We start from the raw sequence: 22,257 nt of genomic DNA on the forward strand, positions 1-22,257 counted from the left end.
AATGTTTTAGTGGCTTTGTTTATGGCGTCTGTCAAGCAGATTAACAAAGCGGCCTGCCTGCTGCGCGACTATGGGCATAGTATGATTGAGCATCTTGGGATAATCGAAATTCCTTCCTGATTATTATAGGAACTGTACATTGATGCGGAAACCCTGAGCTCAGAGTGCCCGGCTAAACAGCATGACCGACGGCTGCGGGAAACATGGCGAACACTCCACGCCCTCAACTGCTCTCGGAGTAAGAGGTGTGATCGACATCTTCTCAGTTATTAATCATAGAGGACTAAGAACTATAAAGTGAGCTATTAACTTGTATTCCATATTCAAACATTCTAGAACCAAAGATTGTTGCTCATAATAAGTACATACAAGGTTGGTCATGGTAATTGTTACTTGCTAAGACATGGCACCAGCTTCCAGCACCTTTGCGAATAGCACATTCATACCAACGCCGTGCGCTCTATGCCGATCCCAACGTTGAAAAACTGCAGAAAGACTCTTATGCCCATCACCACGCGGCCGACACGATGCTCGGCAGCATAGTCGCAGTGTTGTTCCACACCTGGCTGGAACCGACGACGAACAATGTGCCGATATACCATGTGTTTCTGTACCCTTGCAGGCCGTACATGTCCCTGTAGAAGCCGCCGGTGATGCTCTGAGATGACACATCAAGGCGCAATGGCGAGAAATCTGAAAAGTCGAGGAATTCAGGCTCTGCCGTGGTTGTGCCGTTGGTGGCTCTCTGCAGTGTCTTGATCGTAGTTGTCATGGCCTTTTGCACTTTGTCCCTGGTTGCCGGCTCTCCAGGGTTGTACCAGTAGTAGAATAGACCGTCCACGTGGGTCGGGGTGATGACTGGGACGTTTGGCAAGGCAGGGACGTGATAGGAAGTATTGGCGCCGACGTTGTGATAATTGTAATCCGTAGAGAGGCCGGTGTTGTTTATCACCCCACCGTAGTATGGGGAACCTCTGATTTGCGACAAGATTCTTCCCTCGCGCTGGTCGAGGCCGAAATACTTCATATTGTCGAGGATCTGCGGCATAGCGATGATAAGTTGCTTGGCCATGATGAGCTTATTGCCGGCTGGAGTTTTCACAACGAGACTGACGCCACCTCTTCTTCTTCTTGACCGGTGGGCGAAGAGAACGGTCGAGTCCAGCAGGACGTCTGGTCCCAGCTCCGCCAAGGCGTTCCGGTAGAGCTCGGAGTTGTCATGGTTGGCGTTTACGATTGCAAGCCCGTTGTGTTCAGCCAGCATGACATGGTTTATGTCGTTGAAGACGTACATCGCAAGGGTATTTAGCGGATTTCCCGGATTTGCGGGTCGCGCAAGGGTGGCGTGCACCGATTGATTGATGTTATACTTTTGTATATATTGCGACCATGGCAGAAGCAGATCCTTGGGGATAGGGTCTGGCAAATTGAAGCCGTTCTCGAGATACGGGTACTTGTTGAGCTCATTGACATAATCGGGGCCGAGATGGGGTATCTGGAAGTCTGGTAAGACAGTTCCCCAGGCGAAATCGGCATAAACGGGCGTTCCGGCAAAGTCAAAAGACGCGTTTGCTATGGGAGTGTTGAGTCTTGAGAAGAAATTGCGGCAGAGGGTATTGTTGAGGTACAGTTGCACTCCAAAGTCGACCGTTCCGCCAGTCTTGGGAGCGGTATAAGTGACCGCATGGCCACCCAGCCTTCCTGAGCGTTCGACCAAAGCAATGGATCTGTTCATATCTCGCAGGCCGATTGCTGCGTATGTTCCTGCCGCTCCGCCGCCAATAATGGCGAAATCCCGAAAGATCACATCGCCAGCGGCATATGAATCGGGGCTGAATATGTCAGCCGCCAAAGCAAGAGGATAGGCGAGCACGCTCAGGATCGCGACAGAGAGCTGCATCTCTGAAAAAGGCCAACCAACGCCAGTAGGGACTTAAATGTCTATTTATCAATGATGGTTGAGACGAAAACACAGGACAATATTAGGGTTAACTTGATCCTGGAGGGGTACGGGAATGGACTTTTATATCCATCTCTCTCTCAGGAGGCTAGATAGCGTATCTCTTTTTGCATCATTGCGCAAATTCAGCAACATCTCGACAGCTGCCTGAACATCATGGTGACCAGTCTCCGCGGTTTAACTGGAGCTCCGAGATCCCTCCGCACCCCCCCTCCCCCCAATGCTAAATATACTTCAATCTCGCATTCTGGCTTTTGCTCCTGGTCTCTATGACATAACACTGCCCCTTACATCCGTATAGGGTCTGTTTAACAGAAAGAGAGGAGGGATTCAACTCGGTGCAGCCTTCATCGTCGGCCGTGCTTCTCGTATGTCTCGGGAACAAGTAAACCCGTATCTTAGCTAACTAACTAAGTAGTTAATGAGGCCGCACTTATGTTCCGGGAGCCCTGAAACAGAAAGCTGGAAATGCCTCATGAGAGGGCGAGAAGACAACAGGGCACAAACTGATCTCGGTGCTTCCTGGAGATTTGTTGGATGTTGCCGCGGAAAAACGTCGCGTTTGCGTACAAACTCTCAAAAGCGAGCATCATCACGTGAATCATCGCTAAATTTAGCCAACACAGCGCTTTGTTTGACCGACGTCGTCAAAGCCATGCACTTTTGAGTCAGCCTGTCAAGAGACAATCAGCCGGTGTCCGCAGACTTTTCCTGAGCTGCTCGAGGACGAAGTCAAGGCCAAGCGTTTGCGAGCTGTTGGGCTGTGCCGCTTGGGATCTGGAACCCGAACTGGGCAATAGACATGCTCGAGGGCACCACTGCTGCAGCTGTTCAGCAATAACAGCGACCATTCGCGTCGACTCAGTCACCTAGCTGAGAGGCTGGATTGGAGTGGGGTATGCAAATTACCTCCAGAGCCGGAATAAGGAGAGCTCTTTTCCCCTATCCTCCATTTCTTTCTTTTATTACGGTGAGTCTTGGCCGATCCTTGATCCAGTATTAATTTTCGCATGTGAAGTCTGTTGCAAATTCCTGCGACGCGTGTATTGCTCCGCGTGCTTTATATTTTGAGGGTCGAATGGCCTTTATATGGCGCAATTAACAAATTGAAATTGGTTTCAATTACTATCTTCGACACGGAGTACGCGATCTTATCTACTACAAAAACTCATTCGAAAGAACAGCGACCAGTCGTATTTTCGGCCATATTTATCCCCAGTCTCATAAGCCACTTACTGCACCAATTAATGCCTTCAGGCTTTGTTTATACCCCTGGGTAGCTTCTTGCAACATCACATTATAGTTGAAATGCCATATTTTATGCGACCGGTCCTTGATTTCTTCAAAGCAGGTCTCAGCCTTAACCCACTTTGCCGGGTCGGCCCATTCTGGCTGGTGATATAGGTCACAAACCCTTCGACTGCTGTTCACAAGCCACTGGCTCCTCGTGCGTCTAACAGAATTAAACGTCTCGAATACCGAGATCAAAGCTTGATCTCTGATTGTCGGGGCTTTCTGGATCAAAACGCGCGCTTCTCCCATCAGGGTGCAAAGGCATAGCACATCTTCGATGCCCATACACGCGCCAGCACCGTGGTGAGGACTGGAAGCGTGGGCGGCATCACCAGCAAGACATATCTTACCTCTGTTGTAGAATGGAGCGGGATAGTCCCAGAGGTCGAATACCGCCCATTTATCGAGTTTCTCTGGGAGCTGGCTGACTAGCCCACGAACGCAAGGGCTCCAACCTTCAAATGCATCTTCGACGTCTTTCCGAGTAGCGGGCGCGACCGTTCGTTTATCGTCAGGCCATTCTTCGGGGTCCGAGACAAAGGCTGTGGCGTTGATCATAGTTTGGTTGGCGACCGGGTAGTGGATGAGATGCGCGTTAGGCCCAACGTGGATGTGCTGGTTCCTGGCTTTGTACTCTCCCAGCACTTCAATCGCCTTGGCCATGGGGATCAGGCCACGATAGGCGATCTTGTGTGTATAGTGAGCGTATGATGCTGGATTTCCCTCTCCGAGAATAATCTCTCTCACACGTGACTTGATCCCGTCACATCCAATGACTTGCAGCGTTTGAGAAACGATCTATCAGTGATCATTCACGAGAGCAGAAGTAAAACTGACTCCGGTTACAAACTTACCAGCATCAGCTTCTGCTGTCGTTCCGTCACAAAATATCAGGCGAATCTTTCCACCATCCTCCTTCTCTTCAAGAGTGTCTAGGCGCTTCCTGCACTGGATCACGTCTGCAGGTAAAATTTTTACAAGCTCTTCCAAAAAGCGGTCACGACGGCATCCCTCAAAGCCTTTGTACCCTGCATCAATTTTGAAGAGCATTTTCTGATAAGAAGGGTCAACCTTGCGGTGTTGATTATGCCCATCGATCCACCGAAGATAGTCGTTTGGATCTGGATCCTGCTCGTCGCCGCTTGAAGTTGCGACTGATCCGCTTGCTCTAAGCGCTACGGTAATGGTGGGGTCGATCAGATCCATACATTGCCTTGCATTGGCTGTAAATGCCATGCCGGCACCGATCTCACGAAACCCTTGGGCTTGCTCATAGACCATGACCTTTATTTTTTGACGTATGAGGCCGACTGCAAGCACAACTCCGACAATACCACCGCCAACAATGGCGATATCGAGAGGCGCTTCTCCAGTAGCGGTATCCGGCATTGGGAGATATGTGGGAACGGTCTGAAAATAATTGATGTGATGGCTTCACGTCGCCGTGAAGCCCAGAACCGAGGCAGTACAAAGGGATTGATGGCCAAAAAAGGCGTAATCGCAGAGGGGACTAGAGCGCAACTGAGAGAGAGGCATGGTCTAGCTACCTTCAGCTCTTGATAACATGGTATTGGTTCTGCCTGTTGTATGGCTTGCGTGGAGTGAGAGTGAAAGGTAATTCCTGACGGAGTAACTCGCTGCCGAGTACGATGAGTTCGGGCGATCTATCGCATCTACTATAACAGTTCAATACGACTAGTACCAGTCACGTCAAGCTGATGCAGCACTTGGGTTTTTGAGAAGTCTGAGCGACATTTTGTGCTGCTGGTCCAAGCTCCGAATGCCCAAGCTTCCGACCGATACCTCCGAGTGATCAAAATAGAACCGAAATTTCTTGGCAATCTTGGCCAACAAAAAGGAAACGCGCTTTTGCTTCGTGCCGAGTCGCATGCCGTCGCGCTGCTGTGAGTGAACGAAGAATCAAAAACCGAAAAAGGCTTCTACGTGCAATATCGTGGCCAGACCTATGTGGATCGAGAATCAATTCCCTGATGTCTTCGGCGGCATACTTCTGTCAGGTCCCGAAATTCCAGGCGCACGGGGACGACCCCGGAGTATTTCCCGCCCGCGGAGTTTCCTCTGCCATGGCTTCGACGTCCTTGTCCATGACAGGGGTCAAAGGCTATCGCTACGGGTGACTGGGCGCTTCTTAGCATTGCAGCACGGCAATGGGCAGGACCCCATTCGTGCTATAGCTTGGCAAAATTCTCGTTCACCGTATGGTGTGTCTATATCCACCGTCGGCGGACGAAAACGTAGCTTCAACGGGCATAGTATGACACGAAGGCCTACTCTACCTGTTCAATTCAGCTGGACTATCTTGGCCTCAATTGCTTAATTTCCTTGGTTCTTTTTTCCGAACCGCCGCGATAGTTTCACCTGCTGTGGATTCATGCCAACCAGGAAAGCTAGTTGCTGTTCCTGCTGTATAGGAATGCTGTTTGACGAGCAAGCCACATACAAGATGTACCTTGCTATCACGGACTTCAAATATGGACATGAGCCTTTTCTGTCCTTATACCCACGTCTCGCCTCCTTTATTTATCCGTAACTCAGCTTCTCCCGGGCACATTGATAATCTCTTTTTCCGGGCTCCTGTACCGCAAATAAATTGTCTTCTTTCTATAACCACTCGTTTTATAACCCATAAATACCCCCGCCGCCCCGTATCATTCGATTCACAGAGCCAACGAGCAACAAAAAGCCCAAACGAAGAAAGGGGTCAGACTTGGATGTTGTATATTCGTCCAAGTGAATTATGAGCACAATCCCCTCATAAATTTTCTTTCACACGAAATAGACTTCTCAACAATAGATCTGTCCCTTCTCTCTCCTTTGCCATATCCCCTAGAACCGGAAACCGGCAACGATGATGAACATGGATGATCGGTTAAAGTGCCCCATTTCAGGACCTTTGATTTTACTATTCGGATCTCTTCCCTTGTCCTTCGACGAGGCTTCCTTTACCGAGTTACGGAAAACCGTGATTGAAGCCGATTCACACGACTGGATTCTTAAAGCTATTGCCGAACTCCCGCAATGTTGGAGGACTATCATCGCAGCGCTTCCAAATCTTGAAGACTGGTCAGCTCTCAATCAGTTGGAAAATCTAGACTTTGCCTTTAGGACTGGACAACAGCTCAAAATCCCGTTCCCGCTTCCGAACGCGCTCCTGATTCCTCTTGCTGTTATATCTCACCTGGCACAGTATACGGCTTTTCTTCACAGTAACCAACTTGACCTGGACAACAAGTCTGACCACCTCCTTGATTCAAAGCATGGCGCAGAGACGCTTGGTTTCTGCACAGGGCTCCTCAGCGCTTTCGCTGTATCAAGTGCAACTCATAGGGAGGAGTTCGTCAAGTATGGCGCCGTCGCAGTTCGTCTTGGCCTGCTGATTGGAATGGTTGTGGACTCTCAGGATAGAGAGTCTGAACTTGGAACTTCAAAGTCTCTCGCCACTCTCTGCAACACCGCTGAGAGCGCTAAGGAGGTTTTGCGTGTCCTGAAGCACTTCCCTGAGGTAAATATTTTTTTTTTTTTTTAAAAAAAAAAAAAAAAAAAAAAAAAAAAAAAAAAAAAATTTTGCCCCCCTCCCCGGACCTGTATCAATGTTCTTGCCTCTACCTTGATATTATAGCTAATGGGACCATCTAGGCCTACGTTTCCGTCTATTATGATGAATATCGAGTCACTGTGACCGCGGCATCCTCAACGGTTTCGAAGTTGCAGCAGCAGCTGAAATCGTCCGGTGTGATGGTATCTGAAGTAGGCCTATTCGGACGCTTTCATGCCGAATGTCACCGACCTCAGTTAAGTTCATTAGTTGAATTCTGTAATACCCATCCAGAATTTCAACTCCCTGATGCATCGCAGCTAGTGATACCCACTAGATCAAACAGTGGAGGGGAGTTGATCACCCAAGGGACCTTGCACAGCCATGCTTTGACGTCTATTCTGGTAGAGCCTCCACAATGGTATCGGACTTTCTCCACTGTTCGTGCTGGCAGCCTAAATGATAAAAATGCCGCCATCTTCTCGTTTGGCTCCGAACGGTGCATACCACCGTCACTCATGCGCGGTTTGAGCCAACAGGTGGTCTATGTGGCGGATCGAGATCTAACCAACGAGCAATTCGAGGGATTGCAGAAGGACCAGCGGACCTACTCGGACAATGACATTGCCGTCGTCGGTATGTCATGTAAAGTCGCCGGCGCGGAGGACCTGGAGGAGTTCTGGAACCTTTTATGTTCAGGGAAATCACAGCACAGGGAGGTTCCTAAGGAGCGGTTTGGTTTTGAGACAGCATTCCGTGATACTGACCCGAAGCGGAAGTGGTTTGGCAACTTTGTCAATGGCCACGATATGTTTGATCATAAATTCTTCAAGAGAAGCCCACGCGAGAGCGCTACAATGGATCCTCAGCAGCGTCATCTTTTACAGATTGCCTACCAAGCTGTCGAACAGTCTGGCTACTTCCACTCGGCCAACCCCGAGAAGAACATTGGATGTTATATAGGCGTTTGTGCGACTGACTATGAGAATAATATCGCTTGTCATGCGCCCAACGCCTTCTCTGCAACTGGGAATTTGCAAGGCTTTATTGCAGGAAAAGTCAGCCATTACTTCGGCTGGACAGGCCCAGGGCTTACCATTGATACAGCCTGTTCTTCATCAACTGTTGCTGTGCATCAGGCATGCCGCGCAATTATTAGTGGAGAATGCAATGCCGCCCTCGCAGGGGGGACCCATATTATGAGCGGCCCTCTCTGGTTCCAAAATCTTGCAGGGGCCTCTTTTTTGAGCACCACAGGACAATGCAAGCCTTTTGATGCTGACGCTGATGGCTACTGCAGAGGCGAGGGCATTGCTGCTGTGTTCCTAAAGAAGGCTTCTGCTGCCATTGCTGATGGGGACCAAATCTTGGGTGTCATTGCTGCAACAGCTGTGCAACAAAATCAAAACTGCACTCCTATCTTTGTCCCCAATGTTCCCTCCTTATCCAGCCTCTTCTACGCTGTCACGAATCAAGCCCGCATCAAGCCGGCGGAAATTTCCGTTGTTGAGGCACATGGCACTGGAACCGCTGTTGGAGACCCTGCCGAATATGACAGTATCCGGAAAGCCCTCGGTGGGCCGGCAAGGGCGGGCCCTCTTGCGCTAAGTTCGGTCAAGGGCCTCGTCGGTCACATTGAATGCACGTCCGGAATTGTTTCAATTATCAAGGTTCTGCTCATGATCCAAAAGGGGATGATTCCTCCCCAGGCAAGCTTCAATACAATAAACCCGGCCATCGATGCTACCCCGGCAGATAATATGAGCATTCCCACGAAATTACAGGCATGGAACACCGATTTCAAGGCAGCGCTTATCAATAACTACGGCGCATCAGGATCTAACGCTTCGATGGTTATCACGCAACCGCTAGTTCCCAGATCTAAGACGGCTCCGGAGAGCCCTATCGAAGTGCCCGCTGGGACCAAGTTCCCATTCTGGTTCTGTGGTCTTGACGACCAAAGCCTTCGTCGGTACTCTGAAGCTTTCCGCAAGTTTATTGCTGGACAAAGCTCTTCAACGAAGGGACTTTCGTTGTCTAACATCTCCTTTAACCTTGCCCGCCAAAGTAATCGTTCCCTCGAGCGTAGCTTGATGTTTAGTGTTCGATCAGTGGATGAACTACTGCAGAAGCTAGAGATGTTCGAGAAGGGCGATATGAGCGTTGCTAGTGCTGCAACTACCGGCCAGCCTCGGCCAGTCGTGCTCTGCTTTGGTGGCCAAGTCTCTACATTTATTGGGTTGGATCCAAATGTGTACAAACGTGTGGCTATCCTCCAAAAACACCTTGACACTGTCGATGCGGCTGCACGCTCACTCGGTGCTGGGAGTATCTTCCCAAGTATATTCGAGCGTTCACCCATTCAGGATACTGTTAAGTTGCAGCTTATACTATTTGCGATGCAGTATGCTTGTGCTCACAGCTGGATTGACTCAGGCATTCAACCAGCTGCAGTTGTGGGCCATAGTTTCGGCGAGCTCACAGCTCTTTGCGTCTCGCAAATCCTCTCCCTAGAAGACAGCTTGAGGATGGTTGTGAGCCGCGCTACTCTTGTTCGGGACGCTTGGGGTGGTGATAAAGGCGCCATGATAGCGGTGGAAGCTGACGTGGAGGATGTTGAGAAACTTCTTAGCGAGTCAAGCAAAAACTGTCCAGGGGAGATTCCAGCCAGCATTGCCTGCTACAACGGACCCAGGAGCTTCACTATTGCTGGTTCTACAGCGTCTATCGAAGCCGTCGCTGCTGCTATCTCCACACCAGCTTTTTCATCGATGAGAGCGAAGAGACTGAATGTTACCAATGCATTTCACTGTGCTTTGCTCGACCCTCTTCTTCAGCAGCTAGAACAGGTTTCCAAAAATCTAAATTTTGGCGAACCCGTAATTCCCATGGAGAGGGCAACTGAATTTCCTCATCAAGAAAAACTCACCCCTAGGTTTGTTTCGGACCACATCCGTTCCCCGGTGTTCTTCCACCATGCGGTGGAGCGACTCTCTAAGCGTCACCTATCATGCATTTTTTTAGAAGCTGGTTCCAACTCCACGATTACTTCCATGGCAAGCCGAGCGCTTGGTAATCCTGGTAGTTCGCACTTCCACGCTGTCAATATCACATGCGACAATGGAATCAACAATCTCACTGACACCACGTTGAGCTTGTGGAGGGCTGGCCTGAAAGTACACCATTGGCCACATCAGATTGCACAAACAAAAGAGCATACTCCTCTATTGCTTCCTCCATATCAGTTCGATAAGGTGTCCCATTGGATCGAGCTTAGGGCTCCCCCTAAGGTATCATCGACGCCACCCTTGCCGAAGGAGGAAGAAGAAAAGGTTCCTGACCAACTTCTCACCTTCGTTGGATATCAAGATGGCAGGAAGCGCCTCGCTAAGTTCCAGATCAACACGATGATCTCGAAGTATGATAGGCTTATCGTCGGTCACGTCATCGCGGAAACTGAGCCCATTTGCCCATCAACGGTGCAGTTGGATCTTGTCGTCGAGGCCATTCGCAATCTCCGCCCCGACCTCATGGCTGCAAAACTGATGCCGCAGATCCATGGCGTTCAAAATCAGTCTCCTATCTGCATCAACCCAGCGCGGGCAGTTTGGATCGAGGTTAATGAAGACGACACGAGCACAGCCCCATCCTGGAATTTCGAGGTATTCAGCACCGACTTGGCAAACAGCGCCTTGAAAACACTTCATACAACTGGTAAAGTGCTCTTCCGGCCTTCAGATGACCTGATGATTAAACTTGAATTCGCGCGGTTTGAGCGGCTGATCGGCCATCAAAGCTGTTTGAATCTGTTAACGAGTGGTGAGGTCGATGAAATTCTCAAGAGCACGAACATCTACAGGATATTCGCTGAGATTGTTGACTATGGTGAGGACTATCGCGGTCTCGAGAAACTTGTCGGTCGTGGCAATCAGTCCGCTGGGTATGTTGTCAGGAAGTGCGATAGCGAATCATGGCTTGACGCCCACCTTGTCGACAGCTTCTGTCAAGTTGGAGGTATTTGGGTAAATTGCATGACAGATCGAGCTCCAACGGATATATTTATTGCCAATGGGATTGAGCAGTGGATAAGGTCACCGAAGTTTTACCACGGAGACCTCAATCCAAAGGCCTTCCACGTGTTTGCAACCCACCACCACCCTTCGGAGACATCATATCTCACGGATGTTTTTGTTTTTAATGCCAGCAGCGGTGCACTAGTTGAGGCAATTCTCGGTATCAGCTATGTCAGAATACCGAAGGTTTCAATGAGCAAACTACTTTCATGTCTTACCGTGAGGAATGCCCATGGTTGCGCTGCAAAATCAGGGTCAATCAAGGTGGAGCGAGCCGCTAATTCCACGATTACCCTGTCACCAGAGTCCACCATATCGGCCAACCACGCACCAAATATCACCAAACCGGCAAAGGGGAAGAAGCAGTCTCAGAGTCTAGACGTGAGCCCGAAGGTAAAGGCAATTCTAGTAGAGCTCTCGGGTCTTGAGTTGGATGAGATTAAAGATGATAGCCAACTTGCTGATCTCGGTATCGATTCTCTCATGGGAATGGAGATGGCCCATGAGATTGAGCAAGCATTCAATATTACGCTTCCTGAAAGTGAGCTCATGCAGATTGTGGACATGTGTAACCTACTCAAGTGTGTTCAGAGCGCTGTGAAACGCTCTACAGGCGGGGAGGTCGCTGCCGACAGCGATTACGGGGAGTCTGACGATAGCTATGAAAGATCAAACACCAATAACGAGTTCACCGCTTCTACTATTCAAACCAACCAAAGCACTCCTGTGCCCGAGGCGGAAAGAGATCTTCTGAACAAAGAACCTACCGGCCTCGAACTCCCTTTCGCCACAGTCATGGAAGCATTCAACGAAACGAAACAGTTAACGGATGAGAAAATTGCCGAGTATAACCAGACCAACTACGTTGATATGGTCATGCCGGTCCAAACACAACTGTGTATTGCACTTACCCTTGAGGCCTTTGATGAGCTAGGATATAATCTGCGGGAGGCAAAGCCCGGGCAGAAGCTAGCTCGCGTTTCACACCCTTCGGAACATAGGCGTTTGGTGGATTACCTTTACCGGATGCTTGCAAAGGAAGCGCTGCTGATAAACCTCGATGACGACACTATCACGCGAACTACCACTCCACCTCCGCCAGAATCCAGCAAGGACATCCTCGAGCAGCTACTCAAACGCTTCCCGGATCAAAATACGGCAGATAGACTTACCTTCTACACCGGTTCCAATCTAGCGGAGGTACTGCGAGGCAATACAGATGGGATCAAGTTGATCTTCTGTACAGAGGAGGGTCGCGAGCTTGTCTCAGGCCTGTATGCTGACTGGCCCCTGAACCGGTTGTTCTATTCACAGATGGAAGACTTCTTGTGTCGGCTTATCTCTAAGCTCGATATGAGCACTGGCCCACTCAAGATTCTGGAGATGGGTGCTGGTACTGGTGGAACAACTAAGTGGATTGTTCCTCTTTTGGCAAAGTTGAACGTGCCAATCGAGTATACCTTTACAGACCTTGCGCCGTCCTTTGTCGCTGGTGCAAGGAAAAAGTTCAAACCTTATCAATTCATGAAGTTCAGAACCCATGATATTGAGAAGGCGCCTGCGGACGATCTCATCGGGACTCAACATGTCGTTATTGCAAGCAATGCTGTTCACGCGACACACAGCTTGTGTGAGTCGGCAAAGAATATCCGTAAGGCATTACGACCAGATGGGCTCCTTATGATGCTGGAGATGACGGGTACACTCTACTGGGTCGATATGATCTTTGGGCTATTTGAAGGTTGGTGGTTCTTCGATGATGGCCGCACACATGCTGTTACATGCGAGTCCAGATGGGAGAAGGATTTACAGTCTGTTGGCTATGGGCATGTTGATTGGACGGACGGTAACATGCCGGAAAACAAGGTTGAGAAGCTGATTATCGCAATGGCTTCGGGTTCTAGGTGCGACAGGCTCCGAATTCCTTCCACCCCCAAGCCCATTGAGATTCGATCAGCTGACTGTGCCGCTCGACAAGCAGTCGTCAATAAATACGTGCAGGAGCTGACCGACGGCTTTGCCGCGGCTGTCGATGATGAATTATCGGCCTCTCTTCCGAAGCATAATCCGAAGGGCAAAACTGTGCTCGTGACAGGCGCCACCGGCAGCTTGGGATCCCACATAATTGCCAAACTTGCGATTCTCCCAGATATCAGGCGCGTTGTATGCCTCAACCGGCGAAGTAGACAGGTACCCAAAGAGCGGCAGCAACAGGCTCTGACAAAGAAAGGCATCAGTATTAATCCGGAAGCTTCCAGAAAATTGTGTGTGATTGAGACAGACCTGTCAAAACCTAACCTTGGTCTACTAACGGTCGACTATGAAGACCTTGTCAACAATGTCACCGATATCATTCACAATGCATGGCTCATGAATGCCAAGTGGCCTGTCAAGAACTTTACACCCCAGCTTCAGATTATGCGCAACCTGCTCAATCTCGCTCGTAAGATATCAAGTAGACGGTCGCAGGGAACCAAGGTGACGTTCGAGTTCATCTCCTCAATTGCGACCGTCGGGCACTGGCCCATCTGGACGGGCAAGGTTAATGTTCCTGAGGAGCGGATGACAATCGAATCCGTGATACCCACAGGCTATGGTGATGCCAAATACATTTGCGAGTGTATGCTTGACGAAACGTTGCACAAATACCCAGACCGATTCCGTGCCACGGCTATCCGGCTTGGGCAGGTTGGAGGCTCCAGCGCAAGCGGTTACTGGAATCCGATGGAGCATCTGTCGTTCGTGTTTAAATCTTCTCAGACACTTCAGGCCCTACCGGACTTTGATGGGCTTCTCTCCTGGACACCTGTAGACGACGTCGCCAGCACGCTTGTCGATATCCTGATGTTGCCCGAAGAGACGACCTTATATCCTATTTACCACATCGACAACCCGGTTCGTCAACCATGGAAGGAAATGATTCCTGTGTTGGCGGATGCCATGGATATACCGCCACAGAACGTTATCCCATTCAAAGATTGGGTACAGCGCGTGACAGATCATCCAAGGCGGGTGGAAGGCCCCGAGGGCGAGAACCCAGCAATTATACTGATAGACTTTCTTGACGGGAACTTCCTTCGCATGTCATGTGGTGGACTTCTGCTTGATACGGCGAAGGCGCGAGAGCACTCAAGGACCCTGGCAAATGTTGGGCCTGTGAGCGAGCGGGTGGCTAGGTTGTTTGTTAAAAGCTGGAAGGATATGGGGTTTTTGAATTAGCTGACTTGAACTATTTTCTTTTCTCTTGTTTGACTTATTTGGGCCCGCCTTTTGGAGCACAGAGTACTTCGTACTGTCTATAGAAAGGGATATTTATGGAAGTAGAATGGACTAATATATTTTGAGTTGTATGGAGTACACACTATCCTCTTTCTCCTAGGCGACTCTTTGGAGTCATCACAGCATCGCGGATTGTCCCGCAGGGCTAGTCGAAAACAATCTGTCCCTAACCAGCGAGACCCAGCATGATGTTGTTCTGAATGTAGAAAAGCAACCACTTTGGTTAGGGCTCCTTAAATGCGACCGTACAGGAAGAATAAAGTAGACAAGAAAAAAGTTTGTATATTTCTTACTTCGCCCGCAAGATAGATATGCGCTCTTTGATTCTAATGCTACCTTAACGGGGTATGAACTGTAACCCGGTACTTATCTCCATAGATTCAGCACGCCTACCTCCTGGGCAACGGAATATATTCGCTCCACAACTGCTTTCACATCCTTGCTCTTAGTTGGCACAGAGTGTGCGCCCTCCCACTCAAGCAAAGTTGCGGAATTGGGGTCGCAATATTGATTCAAAAGCTCGCGATGGAGGTCGATTCCAGGGTCATTCAGCCCATGGACATGTATTGTCGGCAAACGTAGAATGTGCTCATCGGAGTCATCAGCAAGGAAGGGTTGTTGCACAAGCATTGCTGGAGACGTCGGGTCAACAACCCCGTGCGGCATGGGTGCCTGCGGCGTTAACCATACAAGGGGGCCCCGGCCGGCCAGGAGTACCGCGAAACGGAGGTCCGGCCAGTCAAACTGGCCGCCAGATAACCCCATTCCATATTGCTGGGCGAAGAGGATACTCGCTGCAATCTTCGCACCCTGACTAAAGCCCAAAAGCCCCACAAACTGGCCGGTGGCACCGAGTAGATTGTCTGCACACCTGGCGGCGGTTACAGAGTCGTGAATCTGCTCCGCTACGTTCTGGGCGCTGTACTCGTGGGCTTGCGCGGTTGCCTGCAGCCAGCCTTTGAATGGCCCGAAGTTTTTGTACACTGAAGTCACATCTGGACCTGGCTGCGCTGGAAATGGAGCCTGGGCGTAGACCAGACGGAATGTGGAGCGGAGGGTGCGCTCAAGCACACGACACTGCATGCGGAAAATGCGTGCATTGGTGCCGCCACCGTGGAGGCAGAGGATGCGAGGGAGGTGAATGGTTGAGTCCTGATCCATGCAGACTGTGCCAGCCATTGTATAGTGGGATTAGACGGTGCCTTTGGCAGTTATCCGTGCCTTGTGAGTCGGTACAGAGTGAATCTTCTCTGGTCCAGCAGCGCAAATCTTGACTCCGGTGAGTTTCTCCACCTCAGCGTAGGGATAGATGGAGGAAGGGGAAAAAGCCTGGGAAAGTTGAAGGCAAAAAGGGCCAGTAACTTCCATGGGCATGGCCTTATCCTCCTTCTTCTCCTTCCGCCATCACTCTCGACCCGTGGGTGAGAAAAAGCACGACGGCCGTCGTATTGGTGAGGGCTCGACACGAGGGCGAAGGGCTGAGAAGACGGGGTTCAGTTTTGCCATCGGAATAACAAGTCAAGTTCCTCCGTCCACTCTTTTGTCCATTCCCAAGAAAAAAGGCTTTGAAAGTCACATCGCGGTTGCGCGCTTGATTGCGCGTGGGAGAACTTGGCTCAACCAACCCCACTGTGCCCGTGAAATACTTAACGTATTCCACAACCAAGTGGGACACCAAAATACACATACAAATCTCAACTCTTTGCTCTCTTCTATCTCAACAACATTGTTGAATATAGACTTTAGAATTTAGATGTAGAGTATATAGACACTTAATAAACAGTATTATCAATTTGATTTATTTAACTCTATTATTTGTGAAGATACTTTGATACATGCTAGTAAAAAGATAATAAAATACTATAACTTAAGAAATAATTATTATATATAGATAATTCTTATAATTTACAAAGTTTATTATATCTGTATAGTATCTTCTTCGTTTTAAAATGATCAGACATAGACTTGTTAAGATATAAGAGAGCAAAGAGTTGAGATTTGTATGTGTATTTTGGTGTCCCGCTCGCTTGGGTGTCCCGCTTGGTTGTGGAATACGTCAAGTACTTAAATCTATCACGATGCCAAGCGACGTCACACGTTCGCCAGCCAGGATGAACTTCACCCAACTCCACGTTCACAGTAACAAACAGTCCACCAATGCCTGGAAACCCTCAGAGTCACAGCCTGCTCTGCCCATCGCCGTCCGGCTCGGAGTTTCTCGAGCTACGGCGTCTTTCCGTGGCGAAGAACGAGACGGCCGGCCGCGCTTTTTGGGTCGACCGCGGAGCTATCGGCGCAGGTGTCGTGGAGAGCGATAGCACCGCCGACAAGCCCGAGTCCGCTGGCCCTGATCATGGCAGCGCAGGCGAGTAGAAATACTCGTGCTGTTGGATCGCAGAGGGAGTGGAAAGCTTCTTGGATCCAAGAATAACCTGTCCTCTCCATTACGGCTGCCAGAGAAAACAGAGGCCGTCCCGCCCACAATGCCGTCCGCCGTGTCGTCAGCAAGCAGCCTCGAGCAAGAGAAGCGCGACAATCCTGAGCCGCCGCCCGTCGTTGAACAGACCTCAAAGGTGCTGCCTCCTGGTGGGCCTTCACCCCCTCCAAACGGCGGTCTCTCAGCCTGGCTTCATGTTGCCGGCAGTTTCATGCTCTACTTCAATAGCTGGGGCATCCTCAATGCTTTCGGTGTCTACCAGACATACTACGAATCAGGGTCCCTCTTCTCGAGATCCTCCTCCGACATCTCATGGATCGGCTCAATTCAGGCCTTCATGGTGTTGCTCGCCGGTATCCTCGTCGGCCCATTCTACGACCGGGGCTACCTTCGCTCATTGCTCCTCGTCGGCACTTTTGGTCTTGTCTTCGGACACATGATGCTTAGCATCTGCAACGCCTACTGGCAAGTGCTGCTTGCACAGGGCTTTTGCATTGGAATTGGGGCCGGATGCCTCTTTGTACCCTGCGTCTCCATTCTTCCCACCTATTTCAGCACGAAACTTGGCTTGGCTGTTGGCCTGGCGGCTTCTGGCTCGTCGCTGGGCGGCGTCATCTACCCAATTATCCTCCATCGGCTTATTGACCGGGTAGGATTCGGCTGGTCCGTCCGCGTTATCGGCTTCCTCGCACTTGGCACACTTCTCTTCCCACTCGCCGCAATGAGACTCCGCGTTAAACCACCAAAGGCTAGATCGTTCATTGACTGGACCGCCTTCACGGATGCGCCCTACATGTTCTTTGTAATCGCCTCATTTATTGCCTTTATGGGGCTGTTTACCCAACTATTCTTCCTCTCGTTCTTCACCGAGAATCTTCACATCGCCAGCACCGAAATCACCTTCTACATTGTGCCTATTTTCAACGCCGCATCCTGTCTCGGTCGAAGTGTCCCCAATGTCATCGCGGACAAAACGGGACCATTCAACCTCATATCTCCCGGCGCCACCATTTCTGGAGTCCTTATCCTCTGCACCATCGCGGCAAGTAATAAGGGAGGCCTCATCGTCATTGCATTACTCTCTGGCTTCATCAGCGGCATTCTCATTGGGATGCCGCCTCTCTGCTTCGTCATCCTGACGAAAGACAAGACCAAGATCGGAACCAGAATTGGTATGGCCTATGCCATCATCGGCTTTGGTGTGTTAGCCGGTGGACCTGGCGGTGGCCGTATCTTGGGCACACAAAATCCACTAGGTTGGACTGGCTTGTGGATCTTCGGTGGTGTCTCGCTTTGTGTCGCTGGTTTTATGTATGCTGGGTTGAGAGTGGCCCAGTATGGGTTCAAAATCAACATCAAAGCATAACGTATACCATCTTAAACTTCAGGTGTGGCAGTGGCTAGATTATACCCACGCCACTAGAAAGATAGATTGTCAGTCATCGAAGCATTCATTCTGGGCGTTTAATTTCCTGCCCAAAAGTTTTGTTATCTCTTGGTCGTTGATTGGATTCCCCAATTATATTAACGATTTAACGGCAGCAGAGACTGTCAGAAGAAGGTTTTAAATTTTTGCTTTTGAGAATCTAATCAGCGGCATATTAATGAAGTAATTCATAGATAAAAATCGAACTCTCTCCCTTTATTTCTCTTTGGGTTCTCCATTTCTCGCTTTTGGTGCTTACAGGTTGCATTTTGAGGGAGGATTGCTACTATACAACCTCCCTTCTACACTGATACTAGAAGAGGATACAAGGAACACTTTGAAGAGAACGCAGGCACAATAGTCTGTATATTTCAGCAAATTCCTACAGACAATTTATGCTTTACCTTTATTCGGCGCAAATGAAAAGCTGGAACTAGACACCCAACCTCCGATGGCCTTTTCACAGGCCCTCCACCCCTTACGCCGTCTTCTTCCTCACCACGCACCGAAAAGGCGACACAACTGCATTTTCCACGTCCCAAAATCCAACTTTCGCATAAGGATCTTCCCTAACCAGCTGTCGAACTTCCTCCTCGGTCCCCGCTCGAATCAGCATAACGCTACCCGTGACTGCAAGATCTGCATCTGGGCTTTCTGGTTGATGCGCGAGTAAAGGGCCCCCAAACAGGATTTTCCCCGCTTCTGTCAATGGTTTATTATGCACGAGATGCGCTGGGCGGGTGTTAATGCGGCCCTCGAGGTCCTCGGTGTTGGCACGGATTTGGATAAGCCAGTCGTATTGCTGAGACATCGTTGCGGTATTGCCTTTGGTAGACAGAGGGTAGCTTTTGTTGGAGCGAAAATGAGTTGATTTGGAGTTGGAGAAAATATTGGATGGCTAGACGACGAGCTTTGTCGGTCTCTCTTTTGTACTAAGAGTCCGGGTTTATTCAAGGAAGACTTGGTTGATGTGAGATATCTTTAACTTGTGGTTGTGGGGTGTCAGTAGTTTTTTTAACGGCAATATGTAGGATTTGTGCTCGTGAAAAAAACTCCGTTTTCCCTGTCTGTCTACATAGCACTCTCCGGACCTCCTTCACTCATCCACACCGTAGTGTCAGTAAGAGGGCCTCCGTACTTTGTGCACATCGATTGGACGGGAGATTAGGATAATTAGTGGCCATGGGCCGGGAAAACCCCTCGCAGGATACGATAGTTATCACTCCGCTCAGCGGAGTATATTTGGTCCGACAAGGTTTCGCATTATCAACAACCCGGAATCAGGAACCGTCGGTACGGAGTTTTCAAATTCTCAATGTTGCTCTTTGTCAAACTCCGATGGTGAAAACAATTACGGAGCAGGCCTTGTAGCCTAGAGAGACGAAGATGGGTTACTCTCAATGCTGCTGGATCTTCTGCGCTCCCGAGGTCATGTCACTAGAGCTTTTCGAACGATATAAAAATGACAGCGCGTTAGCACCTGGAATGTGCTAGGCCATAATTGCAACTACCTATGCACACGTCGATTCCTTCAATCAATAGACCATCCCTAGTAGCAACCCAAATCAATTGGCAATATGGGGACTGTCGAGACAGCCGTTCCCCAGACCATCCCAACCATTGACATCAGTCCATTTTTGTGGCAAGATGCTACCGAAGAAGCCGTGCAGGATGTCGTTGAAGCTGTCCGCCGTGCATGCACCACATATGGCTTCTTCTACCTGACCGGTCATGGTGTTTCCACAAGCGAGCAGAATAAGGCACTCTCTTGCTCCAAAAGATTTTTCGAGCTGCCCATGGAAGAAAGAATGAAAGTTGCCATTTCGAAGTCCGTGGGGAAGTCCTTCCGAGGGTATGAACCTCCCGGAATCCAAGTCCACCAGGAGGGTCTGTTGCCCGATACAAAAGAGGTAAACCAAAACTTAGATTTGTCCCTTTTCACTTTGAAAATAAGACTGAAATCATTTTCTCGGAAAAGGCATTTATTATCGGCGCAGAGATCCCTGAGGATGATCCAGACTGCGGTAGCTTCTCTACGGGCCCAAATCTTTGGCCGGACGCTATCCCTGAGAGCGAATTCCGCACTCCTATCATGGAGTATCAAAGCACAATGGTGAATTTGGTGAAAGTTCTCCTCAAAATCCTCGCTCGTGGCCTTCCAGCAGCTTGGAATTGCCCGCCAGACGTTTTTGACAAGTTTGCGGAAAATCCCTCCATTCCAATGAGACTTTTGCACTATGCTCCTCAGCCCGTCAAGCACGAAAACCAATTCGGAGGTAGGATTCCCTCCTTTCTTTTGGCCTGTCCTGGGAAAACTTTCTAAATTTCCAAATCTGATTGAGAGTATTCATACGGAGTATAGTTGGTGATCACACGGACTTCGGCGGAATCGCAATCTTGCTCCAAGAGCCAAATACAGAAGGACTCGAAGTTTGGTATCCACCAACGAAAACATGGATCCCAGTTCCGGTAAAGGAAAATTCCTATGTGATCAACATCGGCGACATGCTTCAGAAATGGACGGCAGGATACTATCGCAGTGCTCGGCACCGGGTGATCAACTCGAATGTAAACCACCGATACAGCGTTCCATTCTTTTTGAATGGGAACCTGAAATTGAAAACTGTGGCACTTGACGGATCGGGAGTTGAGACTGTTGTAGGAGAACACATTCGGCAGAGGTTGATTAACACTATGGGCGAAAGCGGAAAAGTCCTGGCTTGAACCCTATCCGCATACAGCCTATCAATTCGAGGGATTATACTCCGTAGAAGTCCTTTCTTTTTCTCCGATACACGAACAGGGTGTGGTAGTCGAAGACGTAAAGGGCTAGGCGTGTACTTCCTTGGCTAGCAATAGAGATTTTCCATCTCACCGTCCTCTCTTGCTAGAAAATTAAAGTCCTGAAATCATAAGGGCGGACAATACTCCAAACCTTACTCACAGGCCTGATGCTGGACACCAAGGTAAGGGTCTGATCGGAGAGAGGGGAGAGTATACTGAAGCAAGTCAGGGTTCCCCAGCTTCTCACACTTCGAGGAGTGATAATTTCCATTACGGTAGAGAAATAAATTTAAGACTCATTAACCGCTCCGTATGAAGGGCACTGCCTAGGAGACGGTGTTATCTTCCCATCTCTGGCGACAGTCGCCTCGTAGGTATCAGAAAAAGACTCCTCCGGGCCAGTCGCAGACTCCTGATTCCATAAAACCTTTCCCTCTTCAAGGATAGACTCGCACTGCAGAAGCGTGTTTCGTCCGGTATAAGCCCGTGCGCCCTCTGTCGCGTCACCGTCTTGAACTTTTCTGCGGCGATGTCCGTCGTGCTCCATTGAGGGTGTGAATTGCCTGATGGAAGCTCACGACGAGATATTTTTGTCCCCTTTTAATCCACCTTAGGTTAAGTACATAATCAAGCACGTGACTCCCTTTTTCCCACCGGCGAGACTGAACCTCAGGAGCATTCGATCCCCTCGATGCCAAACCGCATAGGACGGAGTCGTCAGCCGGAATAGGGCTGAAGAGCCCGGCTGTTCCCACTCACAAGGTCCACCATAGCAAAGACGCAATTCATAAAGAAGGATGCCAATCATGCACGTACAAAGTAGGGATGTCTAGCTATGAAATCTTGGCTGATTTTACTAGGATGGCCAGCCCCCGATGCTCGGAGAACAGAGATCGCGACTTGCACCCCATCTGCGGAGGATATACGTGACATCACTCTGTCATACGCCACAAGGTAAAAATTTATCAATTAACGCCCATCTCACCTCAGTTTGCAAGCGGATATTGCGAATATCTACCAATAGTGACATCGATATTACGGTTTAAAACCTCGGCTGTCGTACGAGTACGGAGTATGCAACTCACTACTCCATAGACAATCTTGGGAGGACAAGTTGTCATAAAACCGACAAAACAGGGAATGCTGAAGATGTATGGGTGTGGCCGACTTGCACGACGTGCAGGGTCCAGATGCGGCCCCTCGTTAAGTCCGAGACGCAAACGACGTTCGTAGCCCTCGTTGCTGGTACTCATGCTAGCCGTAGGCGCTGCGGAACCTCGCTGGCTATTCCTTGTTCCCGTGGAAATTTTTTGTCGCTTTACCCAGTGTTCTCGAGATGAATGACAAAAACAAAAGCGTGAAAGAACCTGAAATGGTTAAAGAAATTTAAGCCAGCTTCATCTGGACTTGATTTTCAAACAAAACCAGTTAAAAAGACTGCCAAAGTAT

The 22,257-nt window shown here is 49.5% G+C and overlaps 8 protein-coding genes across 8 annotated transcripts; 4 read left to right on the top strand and 4 right to left on the bottom strand.

The window, feature by feature from the left end:
- Positions 1-508: 508 nt before the first annotated feature.
- On the bottom strand, positions 509-1,900 carry D8B26_006743 (uncharacterized protein; the record flags this gene model as incomplete). Its single annotated transcript, XM_003070181.1, has 1 exon — positions 509-1,900. The coding sequence occupies one exon, from the start codon at positions 1,898-1,900 to the stop codon at positions 509-511; it is 1,392 nt and encodes a 463-aa protein (XP_003070227.1).
- Positions 1,901-3,181: 1,281 nt separating this feature from the next.
- On the bottom strand, positions 3,182-4,642 carry D8B26_006744 (uncharacterized protein; the record flags this gene model as incomplete). The annotated part of the gene is made up of 2 exons (XM_003070182.2): positions 3,182-4,029; positions 4,108-4,642. 2 exons carry the CDS (start codon positions 4,640-4,642, stop codon positions 3,182-3,184), a joined length of 1,383 nt encoding a protein of 460 aa, XP_003070228.1.
- Positions 4,643-6,122: 1,480 nt separating this feature from the next.
- D8B26_006745 (Type I Iterative PKS) lies at positions 6,123-14,213 on the top strand (the record flags this gene model as incomplete). The annotated part of the gene is made up of 2 exons (XM_003070183.2): positions 6,123-6,776; positions 6,911-14,213. 2 exons carry the CDS (start codon positions 6,123-6,125, stop codon positions 14,099-14,101), a joined length of 7,845 nt encoding a protein of 2,614 aa, XP_003070229.2. The 3' UTR covers positions 14,102-14,213.
- Positions 14,214-14,527: 314 nt separating this feature from the next.
- D8B26_006746 (uncharacterized protein) lies at positions 14,528-15,340 on the bottom strand (the record flags this gene model as incomplete). The annotated part of the gene is made up of 1 exon (XM_003070184.1): positions 14,528-15,340. One exon carries the CDS (start codon positions 15,338-15,340, stop codon positions 14,528-14,530), a length of 813 nt encoding a protein of 270 aa, XP_003070230.1.
- Positions 15,341-16,318: 978 nt separating this feature from the next.
- Positions 16,319-16,534, top strand: D8B26_006747 (uncharacterized protein; the record flags this gene model as incomplete). Its single annotated transcript, XM_003070185.2, has 1 exon — positions 16,319-16,534. The coding sequence occupies one exon, from the start codon at positions 16,319-16,321 to the stop codon at positions 16,532-16,534; it is 216 nt and encodes a 71-aa protein (XP_003070231.2).
- A 110-nt stretch (positions 16,535-16,644) lies between these two features.
- On the top strand, positions 16,645-17,964 carry D8B26_006748 (uncharacterized protein; the record flags this gene model as incomplete). Its single annotated transcript, XM_066125281.1, has 1 exon — positions 16,645-17,964. One exon carries the CDS (start codon positions 16,645-16,647, stop codon positions 17,962-17,964), a length of 1,320 nt encoding a protein of 439 aa, XP_065981363.1.
- Positions 17,965-18,502: 538 nt separating this feature from the next.
- D8B26_006749 (uncharacterized protein) lies at positions 18,503-18,835 on the bottom strand (the record flags this gene model as incomplete). Its single annotated transcript, XM_003070186.2, has 1 exon — positions 18,503-18,835. The coding sequence occupies one exon, from the start codon at positions 18,833-18,835 to the stop codon at positions 18,503-18,505; it is 333 nt and encodes a 110-aa protein (XP_003070232.2).
- Positions 18,836-19,601: 766 nt separating this feature from the next.
- ASL3 (2-oxoglutarate-dependent dioxygenase asL3) lies at positions 19,602-20,768 on the top strand (the record flags this gene model as incomplete). The annotated part of the gene is made up of 3 exons (XM_003070187.2): positions 19,602-19,934; positions 20,003-20,300; positions 20,387-20,768. The coding sequence occupies 3 exons, from the start codon at positions 19,602-19,604 to the stop codon at positions 20,746-20,748; spliced, it is 993 nt and encodes a 330-aa protein (XP_003070233.1). The 3' UTR covers positions 20,749-20,768.
- Between the last annotated feature and the right edge of the window lie 1,489 nt (positions 20,769-22,257).

The sequence above is a fragment of the Coccidioides posadasii genome, chromosome 3, assembly GCF_018416015.2.
Source record: "Coccidioides posadasii str. Silveira chromosome 3, complete sequence".
Taxonomy (NCBI): domain Eukaryota; kingdom Fungi; phylum Ascomycota; class Eurotiomycetes; order Onygenales; family Onygenaceae; genus Coccidioides; species Coccidioides posadasii.